Genomic DNA, 21,861 nt, shown 5'->3' on the forward strand with positions numbered 1-21,861 from the left:
CTAAAATGCCGAAGAACTTGAGGACTGGAAGTGGCCAAGTAGAGAAGCGCCTAGGATTTGGGAGATGCGCGAATGAGTAGTGGGGAGGGTCACAGGAGTAATACGAACCGAAAACGCGAACGAAAATGCGGCCCGCGACGTGTTTAACAAATTCAAAATATTATTTTTAAATAAGTTGAAGAAACATGCAATCCAAAGAGTATGGAATGCCGCCCCACTTATAACTGCCCCCAAATGGGTCCTACGGTTGTGGCATTGTGTTGTTTATTTACAAGAAGACCTTATGGAGTAGACCAAATCATATGGTTAGGGCAAGATATGGCATGGCGACTTCAGCGTTTACCCTCCGCTCCATTCCCCTCTTCTTTCCGTTCTCACTATCAGCAAGCAAGCCCTCGCTCCTCCCCTCCCATTCCACCAAAGCGCTCAATCTCACACTATCCCTAGCCCCAGATTCTGACCGCTACGGTCCCTCTCTCCGCCGCGGCCAACGGCCAACTTCCTCCGATTGCGGCTGCTATGGCTCTGAATGCGACGAAAGCTCATATCTCGACCGTTCTTCTTTTACACGCACATTCAAGATCGCCGCCCTCCGTATTCCCGCGTCTGAATGCTCTACTCTCGAGGATCGCCTCCGCGGCCACCTCCTCAACTGGCCTCGTATCCGAAACATCGCCCGCGTCTCCGGCGATGATCTCGAACCCGACATTCGAAACCTTCTCCGCAATGCCGAAGGCGACGGAGGCCAGCGGCTCGTCTCACTTGCCCGTCGCGCAGATGGTGAGACCGATAACAAGACGGAGGCTATGAGCCCGGTGATATATCGGGAAAAGCTGGCGAAGCAGTTCAATTGCCGGGGGTTCTTGATGTTTCGGAACTTGGCGAGGATGTCGCGTCCCAAGAAGAAGAAGAAGAAGGGAGCTATTGGAGAGAGGGTTAGTGTTAAGGACAGAGAGCAAAAGAAAGCGTATGCAGTTGTGGAAGTTATGGGGGAGTGTGAGAGGATGATATGAGCCGTTTGCTGGGCGCTGAGTTCCGCACTGGGAGATGGAGAGGCTCGACGAGGTTGCTTTTGCTTGACGAGCGTCACGCGGATAAGGGACTTGAGGAGCTACCGGAGGCAGTCAAGGTAGCTATGATTCTATTTGCTGTCTTCTCCCTCTCTTGGATTTTATGAAATAGACAATGCCGGGCTTTATAATTTATTCTTGTGTAGTCTATGATTCTCATACTTTAAAAATACTATATAAAGAAGTTGAGCTTCAGTCTTAGCCTTGTTCGAAATTTTATTTCAGTGAACTATGGATGCATGGCGAGATTTGTATAAACCAATCAGGCTAAGGTAATCTCCATTTTAGTTCAGTATATCTTCATTGGAGTAAAGCTGGAGATTACTTGGGTTTTATTTGCCTTCTTCTCTGACTAGCTGTAGGAGGGAATGGGGGTGTAGATTAAAGGAAATTTTATTAGTGAATTTTCTTATGCTACAAATCCTTACCTGGTCCCTTCATATGGGAGAGCCTAATGTACAAATTTGTTCTTGATCTCATCAATCCAGCTAGCATTCCTATAATACATGAGTGCCTGACATAAAATATTCACTGCTGTGATTAGACCTTTATGATTGGGCTGACATTTTGTTGTTGTAATTGAACACTGATTTCTTGCAAATTTGAATCCTGGAATTATTTCTCCAATTGTGTTGGAGGAGATATTCGTTCTAGAAAAGTAGTTATAGATGAGAAAGGATGACAACAATGACTTGATCTTTCCATGTAGTTTAGTTAATCCCAAAAATTAAAGGCAGTGTGCTAGCGTTGTTTCATATGGAGGAGTGGAATGGTAATATAAGTTCATAAGGAGGATGCTTGTGTTGTTTTTTTGTGCTGATATGGACTCTAGTTGGCCTATAGGGAGAGCTTGCCGTTTGCTAACCAGACAAATCTACATCAAAGGAGATTGTTGAAGCACAAAATAATGATCAGGATGCCACATTGAAATTGTAGGTGAGATTATAGTAGTGTGGTCAATTGTGGGGTGTTGCATGAATTAAAGTAATTTGCTCACAAAAATTTCAATCTAATTAAACTTTTAACCATGATTGTGGTCAATTGTGGGAAAGTGTGAGATATTGTAAACTTTCAACCATGATTAAACACTGAGATGTATCTGAGAATCTAACATTGGACTTATTATTAGGAATTTGATTGGTGGCGACGGGCTTGTTTGTTGAATTTGAGTTAAGTCATTTGGACTTGCTCACGTAGCTTGATAATGTAATGACATTTTGAGAAAAAGCTACCTTCTCTATGTTGAATAACATCAAATCTAGAAAAAATGTGAGAAGGCTGAGGTCCTTTGTTGAGAATTGGCCGACCAGAAGATAAATATACCATTGGAGAGTTCTAGGATCATTGATGGTTAGAATTATGTCATCAACATACATGGAGTTAAATAAGCTGGCTGTTGTTGTTGAGAGCAACTAAAAAAGTGTTGACTTGCTAATTGACATAGCCAGAGTTTATAAGAATCTTACAATACTTTGTGTTTTGGGCATAGCGAACTTGTTTGAGTTCATAGATGGCTGTTTGAAGCATGCAAATAAGAGTGGGGTGATCTGGATCAAGAAAGCTTGGGATTTGATCCATATAGAAATTGCCCGTGAGATGGCCATGGAGGAATGCATTATTCACAACAAGTTGCAAAGAGACCATCCTTGCCTGGAAAAATTATGCTTTTTCATGCTTTAATTATTGAGTTAAATGTTTCATGAAATCAACCCCTGAATATTGTTTGAAGCCCTTGGCCATTAGGCATGCTTTGTACTTATCAATTAAATCATTAAGATGATGTTTTGTGCTAAAAATCAATTTGCAATTGATAAAGATGGTTGTTGTGCTAAATATCAATTTGCAGTTGACAATGATTGTGTGTGGATGTAGATGAGAGAATATTCTAGGTGTCATTTCCAACAAGGGGATAAATATTTTCATAATGACTGGATGCCATTAGAACCTTTTATGGATTGGGGATAAATGTGGGTTTAAGGTTAGGATTGAAAGATGGTTGGATGAGGAGTTTGAGTTTCCATCTAGATTTATAGGCATTGTTCTTAGCTTGGGTGATCATGTAGGTGTTGGCTGTGTTTGATAGTGGGCTATTTTGGTAATTATAATTTTCTTATTTAATTAGGCTGGTTGTGGGTAAATCATTATTTGGTCATTGATAACTAGTTCTTGATGGGTTTTTAGGTTGTTAGTGGTGGTGGATTAGTTGAGTTGTGTTGCGAGGTTGATGAGGGTCATAAATGGTGCATGCAATAGTGTTGCGAAAGAAACATTATAAGTTGACGAACTTGTGACCCAAAGAGATACAAGAATGTAGATTTTTAGTCCCTAGACTAGAGAAACACATTGACTAATGTAAAGGGGAAGATATTTTTGGTAAAATTTGTCTTTTTAGAAGGCTAGATTGTGGAGATTTTTTGAATCTTGGTGGAGAGAAACACTTTTTGAGAGGGATTACCTTGGACAGACACAAGGAATTGTGTGGGGCTAATTTTTGGGAGAGTAAGGACCGATAATTTGATAATGAAGAAAAAAAAAGGAACAGCAAAGTTTGAATTTACTGGGATGGTAGAAAAAACTCAAAAGGATGCTAAACTTGGAGAGTGGGAGTGGGCATGCAATTTATATGACAGACAACTATAGGGGAATGCATATGATTAATTTTTTATAGGATGAAATGCATGAGGAGGTTGATAAATCCCCATTTTTACTATATAGTGATGATGAACTTTAGTTTATCCATTGTGCTCTAGGGTATGATGTGGGCTGGTTTGATGAGAGATCCCATGGGATTAGATAAAGTGGCAATGAGCGTAATGTTTCTTGCCATAGTTGAAGTGAAGAGATAATTTTATGGTGAAAGATGTTTTCACTAGTTGTATGTTTCTCGCCATAGTTGAAGTGAAGAGTGATAATTTTATGGTGAAAGATGTTTTCACTAGTTGGTAAAAAACTTTGTTTTTGGAATTTTTTAAAATGTATATAATTAAATGTATTAAATGAAGTGAAAAACAAATATAACATAATATTTGTATTGTGGAGGGCCAAACATCGGAAAAAAAAAATTGAAGTGTTGTATATGAGGTCATTATAGATGTAGAGAAAGAAGCTTGTGACTTTTATTGCATTGGCATGAGATACATTTAAAATTAAATAATGATGTATTGGATATATCAAAATGTTTATTTGAATTTGGATATTTGAGGATCTTGGAAGGAAGATGAAATAGATAATGTTGCTACTTGGATAAAACATTTTTAACATTATATACAATAACTGAAGCATGGGATTTGGAATTAGACATAGTTGGTCACTTATAGATTTCATATTTACTAGTATCTCATATGGTTTTGATTAGTGGTATGTGAAGTGGAACATGTGTGGGTTACGGAGAGACCCAAGCATTCTCTAATCATGTTGTTGCAGAGCTAGTGCATGGTGTATGAAGAGTAAGTGTTTCCAAATCAATAATAACATAACATGACACACAACTATCAAAAAGTTGTGTGGTGGATAGGTGACATGGTGTCAGGGTGCTTGGTTTAGTGATGTTGAATACCAAATAGTTGGTCAAGTAACAAGGTATGATCTGGGAGGAGACCTTAGTGCTCGATGGTGATTGTGCTTCACATTTTGATAAAATGTATGAAAGTTGTGGGGATGATGATCAAGGCTGCGAAGGTTGGGGCTATGGACAGGGCTGCCAACACTAACCTTGATGTGGTGGGTGCAAATTTGATTTTTGAGAGTTGTGTTTGTTAGTTGATGGATTAGTTACATCTTAGAACTGTTATGTAGATTGATCTCTAACTAGAGAGGTTTTCATGAAATTATCGTGTTAGTCTTTAGTGTTGACTGTTGAGATGAGATCCTTGTACTCATGGCTAAGACCATTGAAAGTTGTGGGAATGATGATCGATGCTGCCAAAGCTGTGGTTGTGGTCAGGGCTACCAATGTTGGCCTTGATGTGGTGGGTGCAAATTTGATTTTTAACGCAGGGCTATGGGGCCCGACCTGATCTCAGTCTAGCTTGGCTTGACCCACTGGTCCTCAAGGGGTTGGGGAGTGGGGTGGGGTCTACCGCCCATGCTCTCCCTTCCTTTTCTTTTTCTCCTATTCCCTCGTTCCTTTTCCCATATTTCCTTCCTAGCACTGGCCAATTCAAAATTTCTATTATTTTTATTTGTTCTTTCCTTATTCTGAATTCTTCCTATTATAAACATTGCCTAAATTGTGAATTCTTATTATTTTTGTTCTCTTCCTTATTTTAAAACATTCCCTAAAAATAAATCCTAAGCCTTATCATAAATAAGAGGTGGCATGCTTGGAGTTTATCAGTTTTTGGAGTTAAGAGATTTCTGAATTCAGATTACTGCCGCTTGCGCTTGTGTTGTTCCCTTCAAGGGCTGTATCTGAGGGCGAGGAAGTGCTCTGACTATCCCTTATCCGAGTGATGCTCTGGCTGTAGCTCGACCCCGACAAGACATCTATGTTATCATGCTTCTGTTTCCCTGCCACATCCCCCTCTTCCACTGCTGCCAGCCACCGCAGCCCCTTTTCCACTGCTACCAGCCCTACTCCTTCCCTCAAAACTCTGTTCAGCTGTTGTCTTCCTCATCAACCACCTACAAGCAACCCTTCCAGCTCCTCCTGCCCCTGACCGACCCTCTTAGCAGCCTGCCGACTTTGTTGTCCCCTCCGGCTCCGGTTCATTTCCAGAAGGCCGTCGTTCCTCTCCAACACCTTCAGGCCACCTGTTCGACTCCTCCTAGCAGCCACCAACCTTCTCGGTCTGTTTCCCGCGACCACCAACACCACTGTTCCACCCTCGGCCATGTCGTATCCGTGGCAGAGGGTGTTTCTGTTTTATGTTATTGCTTTTTTCTTAATTTCAACAGTCATTGTCGTTTACTGTTTACCTGTGCTATGTTATTTTCTGTTAAAAAGTTGTCATTGTAACCTTGTGGCGTCCCGTAATAATTGTTGCAATTTTGAGCAGTGGTTTAGGTTTTTGTCCGATACCATTTGGTATTAAAGCTAACCCAGCCTTAGTCCCTTCCTAGGGGTTTTCTAGCATCTGCCCCTATCGCCCATGCTCTCCCTTCCTTTTCTTTTTCTCCTATTCCCTCGTTCCTTTTCCCATATTTCCTTCCTAGCACTGGCCAATTCAAAATTTCTATTATTTTTATTTCTCTTTGCTTATTTTGAATTCTTCCTATTATAAACATTGCCTAAATTATGAATTCTTATTATTTTTATTCTCTTATTTTAAAACATTACCTAAAAATAAATCCTAAGTTTTTTCATAAATAAGAGGTGGCATGCTTGGAGTTTCTCAGTTTTTGGAGTTAAGTGATTTCTGAATTCAGATTACCGTCGCTTGTGTTGTTCCCTTCAAGGGCTGTATCTGAGGGCGAGGAAGTGCTCTGACTATCCCTTATCCGAGTGATGCTCTGGCTGTAGCTCGACCCCGACAAGACATCTATGTTATCATGCTTCTGTTTCCCTGCCACATCCCCCTCTTCCACTGCTGCCAGCCACCGCAGCCCCTTTTCCACTGCTACCAGCCCTACTCCTTCCCTCAAAACTCTGTTCAGCTGTTGTCTTCCTCATCAACCACCTACAAGCAACCCTTCCAGCTCCTCCCTACCCTTGACCGACCCTCCTAGAAGCCGCCGGCCTTGCTGCCCCCTCCGGTTCATTTCCAGAAGGCCGTCGTTCCTCTCCAACACCTTCAGGCCACCTGTTCGACTCCTCCTAGCAGCCACCAACCTTCTCGGTCTGTTTCCCGTGACCACCAACACCACTGTTCCACCCTCGGCCATGTCGTATCCGTCGCAGAGGGTGTTTCTGTTTTATGTTATTGTCTTTTTCTTAATTTCAACAGTCATGGTCTTTTATTGTATACTTGTATTATGTTATTTTCTGTTGAAAAGTTATCATTGTAACATTGTGGCGTCTCGTAATAATTGTTGCAATTTTGAGCAGTGGTTTTGGTTTTTCTCCGGTACCATTTGGTATTAGAGCTAATCCAGCTTTAGTCCCTTCCTAGGGGTTTTCTAGCATCCGCCCCTACTTGAGCTACCATAACAATTTTCTTGTCTCTTTTCTTGACTTGTCTTTCTTCTCTTTCGTTTCCTTTTTTTTTCACATATCTCAAACCGCTAATCATGTCGTTAAGAAGAAATATGCCTGAACCTACTCGGAAAGAGACACGTCGAGAGCTTTGTCGCCTCCAACAGAGACTTGCAAAGATTAAAGAGATGGCACAGGAAGAAGTTATCGTCGGCCGAGACTTGGAGAGTTGAAAGGGAGAGAGAGAAGAGGATCTGAATCCCCTCTATTGGGATAATTTCAGCGATGAAGAAGATAGGCCATGACATTTCGAAATTCAGTATCAAAGGAGACTTGGGGAGGGATTCAGGTATCCCTCCCACAAGGAAACTTTTCGAGAAGAGATGTCATTTAGAGAATTGCTAGACCTAGAATCAAGGTGGATTTTTTCGAATTTGAGGGTGACATGGATCCAGATGAATTCATTGAATGGCTACAGAGAATTGAGCAGATCTTCAAATACAAAGAGGTGTCCGAAGAGGGCGGATCAACTTAGTTGCTATCAAATTGAAGAAAAGTGTCTTCCTATGGTGTGAGAACACACAATGACAAAGGAGGCGAGAAGGCAACGATAAGATTATCAAGTGGGAGAAGATGAAGAAAACCATGTGGAAGAAATATCTTCCCTCTGATTACTACCAGAACATGTTTCTGAAACTCCATAATCTGTAGCAGAGGGACCTTTCAGTGGAGGAATTCATAGCTTAGTTTGACCACTTACCACTGAAGTGCGATCTGATAGAGCCAGAAAAGAATATAGTCGCCAGATATCTTGGGGGCTTGAAGCCTAGTATTAGTAATGTGGTGTAGCTATAGCCGTACTGAACGTTGGGGGATGTCCAAACACTAGCATTGAAAGTGGAGAGGCAATATAAGCAATTCTGACAACCATCACCGGTTAGACAACCACCCACAGCTGGAGACACCGACAGGAGCACGCCACAAGGAGTTGAGAAAAATAGTCCTGATACAGTTAAAGCCACCTCTAGTGAGAAGAAGCCTACCACAATACTTGCCAGAAAATGCTTCAGTTGTCATGGATTTGGGAACATAGCCTCTAGCTGACCGACAAGCCAAGTTGTATCTTTTACCGAGCAGGGCGTTGTGGAAGAGGTCGGCGAGGAGCTGACAACTGAGGACCAATGTGAGATACATCATCTTCCTCCATATGAAGGATATACTCTTATTATTTGAAGGGTCCTACAGATTGATATTAATACAAGGGATTCATAGTGGCTTCATCACAACATTTTCTACACTCGATGCACCGTAAACAGGAAGGTATGTTATCTCATCATCGATGGAAGCAATAAGAATGTGACATCGACTCAAATGGTAAAGAAATTGAGACTCATGACTCTGAGGTATCCCCAACCATATTCACTGATGTGGCTGAAGAAGGAAAATAGGGTTAGCATTGATCGGTAATGCCTAGTAGAGTTTTTGATAGGGACTCAACTGTAGGATCATGTTTGATGTGACGTGATCTCCATGGGTGCTTGCTACCTTATGCTAGGAAGACCGTAGCTGTTTGACCGGAAGACCCAACACAATGAATTCAGAAACACATTCCTTCACCAAGAATGGAAAACACATCATTCTACTTCCTTCGACGAAGCCTGAGGATACAAGAGCCCTTACCAGCAGAGCAACGTGACCGATTTTAGTGACAACATTGGATGAGAGGTTTGAGCACTATCTCCGGACAGGGGACAACCACGAGAAAGAGCATTTGAGGATATCACAATCGATTCTTTACCACCACGGCGACCACAATGCGGGAATTTTAGTCCCAAAAGATTGAATCGAGATGGAGGCACGCTAGCAAGTGCTTTGGGAGACAGTACAGTCAACAATGAGATCTTGGTGCTGTCAGGATTAAGGACAAGGAACCAAAAGCTTCAACGAATGAGGTTGATGCTCCCTAACCTCAGGAGACTGATGCAGGGCTATGGGAGCCGACTTGTTCTTGGTCCAGCTTGGTTGGACTGGCCAGTCCTTCGTTTTCCTCATATTCCCTCTTTCCTTTTCTCATCTCTTCTTCCTAGCACTTGCCAATTCTGAATTTCTATTATTTTTAGTCTCTGCCTATTCTGAATTCTTCGTATTATAAACGTTGCCTAAATTATGAATTCTTATTATTTTATTCTTTTTCTGATTCTAAAACATGTTCTAAAATAAATCCTAAGTTTCATTATAAATGAGAGGTGGTATTCTTGGAGTTTCTCAATTTTTGGAGTTAAGCAATTTCTAAATTTAGATTACCGTCGAAGACGAAGAAGTGCTCCGAATATCCGTCAACCTAGGTGGTGACTGTCTCCAATGATCCGAGTGGTGCTCCGACTGTCCCTTGACCCCAACAAGACATTTATCTTACCATACTTCCATTTCCTGCTTCCATTTCAGAATCCAGCCACTACAACCCCCTCTTCTACTGCTGTTAGCCACCTTCACGCTTCTCCTGTTTAGCCACCTTCCTGCTTCCGTCCAGCATCCACAACCCTCTTCCGCTGCTGCCAGCCCTGCTCATTCCCTTAAGACTCCGTCCAACTATTGTCTTCCTCATCGACCACCTACTAGCAGCCTTTCCAACACCTCCCTGTCCAGACTGGCCCTCCCAGCAGCCTGCCAGCCTTGTTACCCCCTCTGGTTTCTTTCCAGTAGGCCGCTATTCCTCTCCAACACCTTTAGGCCACCTGTCAGACTCTTCTCAGCAGCCACCGGCCTTTTCGGTCTGTTACCCGCAACCACCAACTCCACTGTTCCACCCTTGCCCTGCCGTATCCATCGCAGAAGGTTGTTTCTGTTCTATGTTATTGCCTTTTCCTTAATTTCAACAAGACTCTTTGTCGTTTACTATTTACCTGTGCTATGTTATTTCCCGTTGAAGAGTCATCATTAAAATCTTGTGGCCTCTCGTAATAATAGTTGCAATTTTGAGTCTTGATTTTCTTGTATCAATTTGTTAGTTCATGGAGTAGTTACATCGTTCTTGGATTTGTCATGTAGATTGGCATCAAATTAGAGAAGTTTTCATGTTGTTATTGTGTAAGGAAATTGAAGTGTCTCAGTTGTTGATTTGTGGATGAGATCCTTGTATTCAGGGCTAAGACCGTTGAAAGTTGTAGGCATGATGATCGAGACTGCTAAGGTTGCGGCTGTGGTCAGGTTTACCAATGTTGGCCTTGATGTTGTGGGTGCAAATTTGATTTTTAAAAGTTGACTGGTGAGTTTGTCAGATGGTGAGGCAGTTACATCTTTCTTGGATTTGTAATGTAGATTGGCATCAAATTAGAAAAGTTTTCATGAAGTTATTGTAAGGAGCTCAAAGTGTCTTGAGCATTTATGGCTGAGATGAGATCTTTGTATTCAGGGAAAAAACCATTGATGGATTTTTTTTTGTTGGATCAAAATTAGAATCATCATCATCATCTTGTTTTGCAAGCGGAGCAAGTTCATTGCCAAATCTTTCACCACTTGAAGGAATTCAGTAACACTTTGAGAGACTTTGGGAGTATTTCACACTTCGTAGTTTGCCTTAAAGTTGTAGTAGACGATCATGAGAGGGTTTGTTACACTTATGAGATTTTTCCATGCTTGATGAGCAAAATTGACAATTGTAATGAATGAAATGATTGAAGGAGAGAGTGATCCAATGTTGGCATTTATAATGAGTATATCTTAAAAAATTATGTTATGATCACCTCGATAGGGCTGTCAAAACGACTCGTTGTTCGCGAACAGCTCGTGTTCAGCTTGTTAAGAAGCTCGTGTTTGACTCTTTCGCTAAGTTAACGCCGAACACGAACAACACTAAATTGTGTTGTTCGTGTTCAACTCGTTTTAGCTTGAAATACTACCAATCAATTATAGATATATCTTTGATGAGTAGTATTTTTTAAAAATTTAATTGACTACAAGGCTACAAAGATTTATAATCAATTAAAAGTATTAATGAAGAAAATAGAATAAAAATTATTATATTAGATTCAAATGATGTTTTAAATCTTACCCCAATCCTTAACATCTTATGGCTACGTGATTAGGGTTGTCAAAATGACTCTTTGTTCGTGAACGGCTCGTGTTCGGCTGGTGAGCTGTTTGGCTCGCTAAGCAAACGAGCCGAACACGAACACACTTTTTTAGCTCGAGATATAAACTAGCCGAACACGAGCTGAGCCTGGGTAGATAATGCCCAATAGGACGCACTTCTCATATTTTGCACTTCATTTTAATTGCTTGGAATCTGTATTCTGTCTGGGCTTATCTGAATCATTTATGAATTTGGAACTGATGTAATGGATGATATTTGATGATCAGCTCACCAGATTCTTAGAACACTGATTAATAGTAATTTGATTTTGTTTTCCCTGTCTAGGCAGTTCTGAAAGGAGGGAAAATGCCTTGCAAGTTATCAGTTTGTGAGCTTGTACGGTGCGAGTTAACCTTGTTCTATAACTATTGGCATATGAATGAGGTTTGTTTTCTGCATGTAATGCTTTTTTTATGCCTTCAAAAGTTACGTAAGACATAAATTTCTAATGTCATTGATCCTTAATTTGCTTGTAGGTTTTGGACACCTTGCTTCCTGAAGGTATAGTTGTTCCAACTGGATTTGAGACAGTGGGGCATATTGCACACTTAAATTTAGGTGAAGAACACATTCCTTACAAGAAACTTATTGCGCAGGTTTGTAATTTAATCGTATTGATCAAAAGTCTAATCAACAATACAAAGCTCGAATACCTAAATCTTAAGGAAATTCTGAATGTAAATTTGTTTACGCTATTATATGATTAATTTGCGGTAGATTGTCAAATGAGCAAAGTTGCATTTTTTATTCAGGTAGTTCTTGACAAGAACAGGCCAAAAATACAAACAGTTGTGAACAAATTAGAAGCTATTCAAAATGATTATAGAACAATGCAACTAGAAATACTGGCAGGCAACCATTCTGTTGTTACTACAGTTATAGAGAATGGGATCAAATTTCAAGTTGATTTGGCCAAAGCGTAAGTTCCTAGCTCCTACTTTCCATCATTGGGTAGTTGAGTGCTCTTTTTTATCCCTCTTCATGTTTCTGACATTGTTAATGGTCAGTCAATATAGGGATCAAGGAGTACATTATCTTAATTTGATGTACAATGTTTGCAAAGTTTTTAGCTAATAAGATGCAAGTTATTGTAGTGTTTAACTTGAACTCTCTCTCTCTATATATATATATATATATATTTTTGGTTCTGTTTTTTTGTTGGGAGTTTTGGTGATAGTCCATTATATTTTAATGCCTTTTGGAATGGTGAAGTCTCCAGATTATACCAGTAATAATGTTCCAGTCCTTAATGATGGCTTGTCTAGCGGAAAAGTGTTTTTTCCTTGTAGAAAACAGCAAGCTTGTAACTTAAATTTTAACCAGAGGGATATGAATGCCAGAGTTGGCAACTCCACATGCCAGGTCTTACAAATAGAGAAGGGCTTATTTAATTTTTCAGATTCATTCTACTATAAAATGTATTTGAAGAACATGGAGATTTTCTACAGTGTCATTTGTTAGAAAGAGGTGGTAATTTTCAAGGCAAGTTTATTTGTAAAAATTTAAAATTTTGATCTTCCGCTTAATAAGGCTAGTTATAATTGAAATGTTTAGCTTAAAGAAAAATCTCATCTATTCATGAAAGACTTTGGCTTATATATAGCCTTAAAACTTTCTATACAAATAAAATTTGATATCTTCTATATTTTCTATTTACAAATAGGTACCTAAACTATATACAATTCTCAGAACTCCCCTTGAGATGGGCAAAAGATATCCATCAAGCCCATCTTATCACACAACCTCTTTCTTTCTCCCATCTTTCCTCCGGTAGCCACTATTCAGCTTCTCCTTGATAAAGAACTTATCAATCTCCACATGCTTGGTTCTGTCTTGTTGCACCCTATGAAGCACGAACATAGACACGGGGACACGAATAGTAACACGACACTATATGGGGACAAAACATAATTGACAAACATGGGACACGACATGTCATTGATATGTCTTTATATTTAATTAATTACTAATACAGAATACATATTTTTCTGTTATTCTTTATTAAAAATATCATTATACAAATTGTGCAAGAATAAAATTTAACTTTATTATAAATTTAATTTATATTATAAAATCTCATGCTTATGAAAAATAATTTTTAAAATTGGATATATGTTTCAAAAGAATTCATTCAACTTATAATCCCGCTTATCTACCAAAATTTAAAAAGTTTTATGGCTTCAAAGAAGGAATTACTAATGCTCGGTTTCGAATATTGTATGTACCTTCTATGCTAAATTTTGATAAATGTTAGAGGGAACTCAACATGACGAGAGATGTGTAGGTGTTGACTATAAGTTTTAATTAAGCCTATATGTATTTTTATAGTTTTCTAATTCTTATGTCCCATTTTCTTGAAATCATGTTAAGCTCTTGTCTGATCCGATGTTGAGGTGTGTCAGGTACATGTTCAGACCTGAAAAAAATTCAGACATATATTTTGTAGTGTCAGAGAAGTGTTGGGGCGTGTCAGATAAGTGTTAGTGTTCGATATGTGCTGGGTACGACACATTTTTAGAAGTGTCGGTGCTGCAGAGGGTGCATCGTACTGTTGGCAATGCTGATTGCTGACTTGTTGTCGCACCACAACTTCATTTGAGCTCCTTGGTCTACATTGAGCTCTATTAAATGAGCTCTTAGCCATAACATCTCGACAACTTTGAAGGCCATGGCCCTGTATTATGCCTCTGCCATTGACCTTGCAACTACCGACTGCTTCTTGCTCTTCCATGAAACCAAATTGCCTCCTATGAACATGCAATTTCTTGATTTGGACCTCATGTCTTCAACACAGCTAGCCCAATCAGAGTCACAGTAGCTCTCAATGCCTAAATGCTCAATTTTATGAAGATTTGCACTCTTTAGGTACCTTAAAATCTGATACACCGCATCCATGTGACTCTTCTTCGGATCATACATGTAGCGACTCACCACACTTACTGCAAAAGATATGTCAGGACGAGTGTGACTCAGATGGATGAGACGACATACCACAGCTTCTTCTGCCTCTGTGCTCAAGTTTTTCTTCGAATCAATTGGTGAAACTTTAGGTTTCCCAACAGTCTTGGCTCTTTGAGCAAGGCTAGCACATACTTCCACTAAGATAGAATAATCCCCTTTGCTCCATGAGTCACCACAATCCCAAGGAAGTATCTAAACTGTCCCGAGTCTTTCACTTCAAACTCTTTGCCCAGACTTGTCTTCAACTGAGCAATCTCTCCCTCAGAATCATCAGTGACAATCATATTATCCACATGCACAACAAGTATGATAATGTGACCATCATGCGTTGAAAGAATATGATGTGGTCAACATTGATCTGTAGATGACCCGTGTGTCATGACTCGACCCGAGGCTTGGAGTTAACCTAGACGGGACGGACGGTCGAACAGTGAAATCTGATATATGCTAATACATGTATCAATGATAGTTTTTTAAATTACATACTCAATCTTCTATAAATATTTACTTTAACTTTATTTTTATTCTATACTTTACATATACATCTGTCTTTGTGAGGATTCCTGTCAATAACATAACACACCCTTGATTGATATTGTCTCGTTGGATACCGTTGGTATAATTGTTAGCGTTCTAGACATCACAATTGTCTTGTCCCTGACATATATTATCTCGTCTACACAGCGATTAGTAATGTAAACATTACAATTATCTGAGGGGGTAAGCTCTGGTCTATTCGCCTCTGGACGATATTATCTTGTCGACATAGCGGTTAGTGAACTAACCATCACAATTATCTGAGATAGTAGAAAAACTCTACGCATACAGGTATAATAGCTTCCCCTGTCAGTATCATTAGGGAGTGAAATCATTTTTTGAACATATATGTACAAACATCCATATATTAACTATATTATTCTTCATACATGTATTATTCTGAGATATCTTTTTGCATCTACTAACATATATGCTCACTCTTACTCTGTTGCACAACTATCATCATGCATATCTCTAATCTTGTGCACATCTTGTATATCATGCATATCATTTTCTATCATATTTATCTTGTATACATGTTTTCTATCATATTTATCTTTCATATCTTACGTATCATACATAGGGTCAAAAATATACTTTGAAATAAAGATAATTACTGAAATTTAGAAATGTAATTACTTACCTCGATTGTCATGTTAAAATCTTAATCTTCGATATCTAGTTGGAGGTTGCAGTGTCTTTTATGTTGAGCTTAATAACCTATAAAATGTAATATTAAACTTTAAGATTTAAGCAATTTCTATTAATGGAATTAATTTTTTTTTATTTTAGGATTAATTTACCTGAATTTTAACATAGTCGACCTACGTTGATCTTTTGCACACTTGACTCGAACTCGCCTCCTCAGGTAAACAACATGAAACCCACGATTAACTTCGGATTTAATTATATCTTGGCTCGTAAAGCAATTAAGCTAAAAAATATAATTGATTTGTCAAAACATACTTTAAACAGTCTTCTCAGCAACCAACCCTTATCCAAAGCTGCCAAATTTTCTTCTCTTCTTTTTAACTTTGTTTACTCCCTCTTAACCTTCTTAAATTTGTGCTGGAATCCCTTATGAAAACTCGCAAGCCACACTCAACACTTTTGTTGCAAAATCATTGTCTTCAACGACTACAGGAAACAAACAATGCATGGAAAGTGAGACAAATCTCAAAATGGAAACAAGAGGAAGGCAATGATTGTCTCAAATAACAAGACAAGGATTTGTACTTAAGATTTCATCCCAGAGCCCTAAAATGTTGTTTGTGGATCTGTGCAGGCCACTTGGTTCGAGCAGCTTCAGTAGCCGAGTGCTACTCTTGAGGGAAGAAGAAATCAGGAGAGGGGAAATGGGATTCGACACTCTATAGCTTACCAGTCACCGCTCGCCCTTGTTGTTCGCTTTTGCTACAGTGGCCTAAGCAAAAGCTTTGGGATCTCCTTTGCCAAGTGAAACCGAGAGGGAGGGAGAGCCTGCGAACGAAACCAAGAGGAAGGGAGAGGAGTATTGGGAGAGGGAAGGAGAAATTTTGAGTGCTTTGGACGGTTCAATGCTTCTCAGGCTAAATATCACATGGTTTAAGTCGGTGGCTATAGTGAGGGTACGAGAGTTTAGGAAATAATTAGGTATAATTAATTTAATTTACTTATAACTTTTGATTTTTTTTTAACTTTCAATTCATATAATATTATATATCAAATTGATTGATTTTTCGTGTAGAATTTTATAAAACTATTTTGATTGAAATTTAAGGGATTCAAAATTTGAGGTATATTTTAGGTCATCAAAATTTTTATCAAAATTTTCAAAATAAGTTATTACACCATGCCTGCCATTGCTCCCCTAAACCCGTCAAACCAAGCTTGAGGAGTTTGTTTCAAAATGTAGTGTGAATTCTTCAGTCTAAATATATTGCCTACTATTTAGTTTGTGTCAAAGCTTAGGGGTATTTCCATGCACACCCCCTCTAGTGGATCCCAATAAAGAAAGACGTTCTTCACATTCAGTTGGTGTAACATCTATCTACCATTCACAATAGAGAGACAAATGTCCTGATTGTGCTTATTTTTGCCACTAGTGCAAATATTTCACCATAATCAATGTCATGCGTTTGATTATACACTTTCTCCACCAACCGTGCTTTGTAGCGATCAATTTTTCCTTTTGGGGCCTGTTTCACTGTGAAGACCCATTTTCACGTGATTGCTTCTTTTCCTGTTGGCAACAACGTGAGCTCCCACATCTTGTTCTTATCGAGAGCACCAAGTTTCTCCAACATGACAGTTTTCCAGTTTAGATCCTCCTTAGCTACCTGCCAACGCTTGGGTATAGAGACAATATTTAAAGATGCAATCAATGCCCCATAAATATGTGATATGTTAGTGTATGAGACAAATTGAGCAATGTAATGTGAGAAACTAAAACAATCAAGAGAATGATCCGCATTTCTGTGAGAGGTTCTTAAATTCATGGGAGTTGTAAAAAAATGGAGAAGAATTATATCACCCGTGTAATCAGTTTTCGATGTGGATGGTGTGGGTGCCTTAGGAGTTGGGGTAGACTGGGGCATGAGACTTGTTGGCACGAGTGACACGACAAACACTGTTATCTCATTTTGTCTCGTTGCATACACCCTCAGCTCTCATTTAGCTTGAGTTCCTCCACCTTCAGGCTCATTTTCCTTAGCAATCGGCTGTTTCTCATTCGATCCTTCCTACACAATGTGACAAGTCATTGTTCTCACATATACCAATCTCTCACCATCACTACTCTCCCCTTGTCGCCTCTTATTATCTAACGAGTCACCAAATGTGAGGTCACTTCTAAGGAATAGTATAGTTCAAATTCTCTAAAAGTTATATTCATACTCACTGTCTGTTTTTTCTTTATTGTGCTCGAACAAACATAAATCTTTGAAGTAGTAAAATAACCCCAAAAAACACACTTCACAGCTCTGAGATCCAATTTCTTTATTGATAGTCTATTGTTCTTCACGAAACATACACAACCAAATACCTTCAATGGGAAGATCTCGCGATTTTTCTTTCAACAACTCTGTAGCTTACCAGTCACCACTAAAGGTAGCCCGAAGCAAAGGTAGCCCATCAACATACACAACCAAATATCTTCAATGGGAAGATCTCGCGATTTTCTCCTTTCAACAACTCTATAGCTTACCAGTCACCGCTCGCCCTTTTTGTTCTCTTCTGCTACAGTGGCCTGAGCAGAAGTTTCGGGAACTCCTTTGCCAAGTGAAATCGAGAGGGAGGGAGAGCTTGCGAACAAAACAAAGAGGAAGGAAGAGGAGTATTGGGAGAGGGAAGGAGAAATTTTGAGTGCTTTGGACGGTTCGACGCTTCTCAAGCTAAATATCACACGATTTAAGTCAGTGGCTATAGTAAGGGTACAAGAGTTTAGGAAATAATTAGGTTTAATTAATTTAATTTACTTATAACTTTTGATTTTTTTTAACTTTCAATTCATATAGTATTATATATCAAATTGATTGATTTTTTGTATTAAAGTTTATAAAACTATTTTGATTGAAATCTAAGGGATTCGAAATTTGAGGTATATTTTAGGTCATCAAAATTATTATCAAAATTTTCAAAATAGGTTACTATACTATGCTTACCTTTGCTCCCCTAAACCCGTCAAACCAAGCTTGAGGAGATTGTTTCAAACTGTACCGTGAGTTCCTCAGTCTACATATCTTGCCTACTATTTAGTTTGTGTCAAAGCTTAGGGGTATTTCCATGCACACCCCCTCTAGTGGATCCCCATAAAGAAAGACGTTCCTCATATCCAGTTGGTGTAACATCTATCTACCATTCACAGCAGAGAGTCAAATGTCTTGATTGTGCTTATTTTTGCCACTAGTGAAAATATTTCATCATAGTCCATGTCATGCGTCTGATTATATCCTTTCTCTACCAACCGTGCTTTGTAGCGATCAATTTTTTTCTTTTTGAGGCCTGCTTCGCTGTGAATACCCATTTTCACGTGATTGCTTCTTTTCCTGTTGGCAACAACGTGAGCTCCCACATCTTGTTCTTATCGAGAGCACCAAGGTTCTCCAACATGACAGTCTTACAGTTTGGATCCTCCTTAGCTACCTGCCAACACTTGGGTATATAAACAGTATTCAAAGATGCAATGAATGCTTCGTATACATGTGATATGTTAGTGTATGAGACAAATTGAGCAATGTAATGTGAGAAACTAAAACAATCAGGAGAATGATCCGCATTTCTGTGAGAGGTTCTTAAATTCGTGGGAGTGGTAGAAAAAAGGGAGAGGAATTATATCACCTGTGTAATTAGTTTTTGAGGTGGATGGTGTGGGTGCCTTAGGAGTTGGGGTAGACTGGGGCGTGAGACTTGTTGGCACGAGTGGCACGACAGACACTGCTCCTTCATTTTGTCTGATTGCATACGCCCTCAGCTCTCATTTAGCTTGAGTTCCTCCACTTTCAGGCTCATTTTCCTTAGCAATCGACTCTTCCTCATTCAATCCTTCCCATACAATGCGACATGACATTGTTCCCACATATACCAATCTCTCACCATCACACTCTCCCCTTCTCGCCTCTTACCTCCATTATGTAACGAGTCACCAAAATGTGAGGTCACCTCCAAGGAATAATACAATTCAAATTCTCTAAAAGTCGTATCAATACTCACTGACTGTTTTTTCTCTATTAGGCTCTAACAAACATAAATATTCGAACTAGTAAAATAACCCAAAAAAACACACTTCACAGCTCTTAGATCCAACTTCTCTATTGATGGTCTATTGTTCTTCACGAAACATACACAACCAAATGCCTTCAATGGGAAGATCTCGCTATTGCCACTCCAACACTTTTGAAGACATTCATATTGATCAATTGAGCGGCTATCAAAACTGCTTGCCCCCGCAGGTGCTTTGGGACATTCATCGAGATCATGCTTTGGGCTACCTTTAGGTGTCTATTTTTCCTCTCTGCTACTCTGTTTTGTGTCGGTGTGTATGGATATGTGGTTTGATGTTATATCCTCTGGGCTAACATGTTCTCCCCATACCCCTTGTTGGTATTCTATGTTCTATTATCAGACCTCAATATATTCACTAATGTACTGTATTGAGTTTGAGTTGCTCTGTGAAAGTCTTAAAGCAGACAAACATATCACGTTTATTTCTTATCATATATAACCAAATAACATAAGAAAAATAATCAATGAAAGTCAAAAAATATCTATAGTCATTCATCAAACTTATAGAACAAGGTCCCTTTGCATTTGAATGCACCAAATCAAAATGCGCAATAACTCATTTTACCAGAATTTATATAAGAGTTTTTAGTATGTTTATGAAAGTCACATGCATAACACACAAATTTTTGTTTATTTGCCTTCTCATACAAAGGCGAATACAAACGACTCAAAAGACTAAACGAAGAGTGTCCCATGCGCCTATGATGTAACAACAAGACATTCTATAGTCCTCCGAGCCTCCTACTCCAGTACTCTTTACCATTAATGTGAGGGCTGACTCCACCCCCTCTCTAACTACAAAGTCTATTATGCTACGCGTCAGTTCCATTTCTTCGGCCATACCCATTCTTTTGAAAAATCACCTTAGGAATATCAAAGAAAACAACACATTTTAATTAGAGAATAATGACGTTAATGGATAAAAAGTTCACTAAAAAGGAAGGACCATGCAAAACATTAGATAAATTCATAGAATTGGTACATGTCACTGTAAACTTAGGAACCACAAACTGTGTTGTACCATGAACTGTTTGAATGCTCTCTGGAACTGCTAAATGAGTGTAAGAAGCGAACTCACTAACGTTATTTGTCACATGTTGAGATTAACCAGAATCCACTATTCATTTTGGCGATCTTATGGAGGATATAAAGGCAAGAGCATGTGTATGACGAGTGTTTTTGGCTGAGTGTGCATAAGTAGCAGTGTTCCCGTTTAATGTTGATAAGACGGATGGATTCTCAGTCACATCACCTGCTGTTCTTTGTTTCCTCTTGAACATCTCCAGGAGCTCGGGATTCTCATCGGTTAAGATCACACCAATCTCTCCCTCATTCTCCGCTACCATCTTTTTTGTCCAGTAGCCCCCTCTTCCACTTTTTCGGCCTCCACGATTATGACCATGGCCTTTAGACTATCCACGTCCACCCGTCTCTCTCTCCTTTGGTGGCTTTGGACAAGCCTTACTCAGTTTTCCTACTTCTCCTCAATTGTAGCATCAGCGAGTCTCCCCCTGAACACCTGTCATACCTTCACTCGAGGCGGCCAAAGCTGATCATATACCTAAAAGTACACTAGGCTTAGAATGTAGTCTCATGCAACTCTCCCGTATCATCGTGGCGATGACCTCATCCAGTGAAGGAATTATTGCCCAGGCTAGGAGGATTGATCTCCTCTGGTCAAACGTCGAGTCAGAGGAGTCAGAAAATGTATAGTCCTCATCTATGCAAAGAATTTTCCCTTCTTGCACCCCAGATCGCCATAGCTCGACATAAATGAGAAGTGATCAAGATCTTGCCACATCCACTCCTAGTCTATAAAGTACTCCTGAATTGATCCATTACCCTGAACCACTGCGTCTACTCACGTTGAATCTGGAACACCTTCATGTGATTCTCAGCTCCATGTTAACACCGGCCCGCCTCAATAGCAGGCGAGCCGATCCTGTTTGCATGAAGAATCGAAGCGACACCTTACTGCGGTAGAGACGGGCAAGGGGCAAGTGGGGTCCACGAGGGGCTTAATTATATACTCAAAGAGGGGAAATTAAAGCAGGTTTGGGGGGAAAGTGGAAAAGTAAAGTTTTCAAAATTTGTGGGAAGATTCTATTAAGGGGAGGAACCTAGGGTTTATTTTGGGGATGCATGTTTTGTTCACTTTTGTGTTTTTCTTCTTTTTGTGGTGTTCATAGTGATATCTAGGGTTGTGGGAGAGCCGATCTATCTCTCAAATAGTAGATCACCCTATCTTGCTTTTTGGCTTTGTTTGTTTGTTAAGTGCAACTCTCTTTTGAGTTTGTTTTCTATCCCTTGTTGTTTCGTGATTGATT

General features: G+C 39.5%; 1 protein-coding gene across 1 annotated transcript in view; it reads left to right on the forward strand.

The window, feature by feature from the left end:
* Positions 1-267: 267 nt before the first annotated feature.
* LOC110022683 (tRNA (guanine(37)-N1)-methyltransferase 1) overlaps positions 268-21,861 on the forward strand; it is a 40,150-nt gene continuing 18,556 nt past the window's right edge. Inside the window, 5 exon segments of the mRNA XM_020721757.1 lie at positions 268-999; positions 1,002-1,129; positions 11,561-11,659; positions 11,752-11,871; positions 12,028-12,194. Of these exon segments, the coding sequence (XP_020577416.1) occupies positions 303-999; positions 1,002-1,129; positions 11,561-11,659; positions 11,752-11,871; positions 12,028-12,194 (1,211 nt within the window). The 5' untranslated portion in view covers positions 268-302.

The sequence above is a fragment of the Phalaenopsis equestris genome, unplaced genomic scaffold (assembly GCF_001263595.1).
Source record: "Phalaenopsis equestris unplaced genomic scaffold, ASM126359v1 Scaffold000202, whole genome shotgun sequence".
NCBI classification, from domain to species: domain Eukaryota; kingdom Viridiplantae; phylum Streptophyta; class Magnoliopsida; order Asparagales; family Orchidaceae; genus Phalaenopsis; species Phalaenopsis equestris.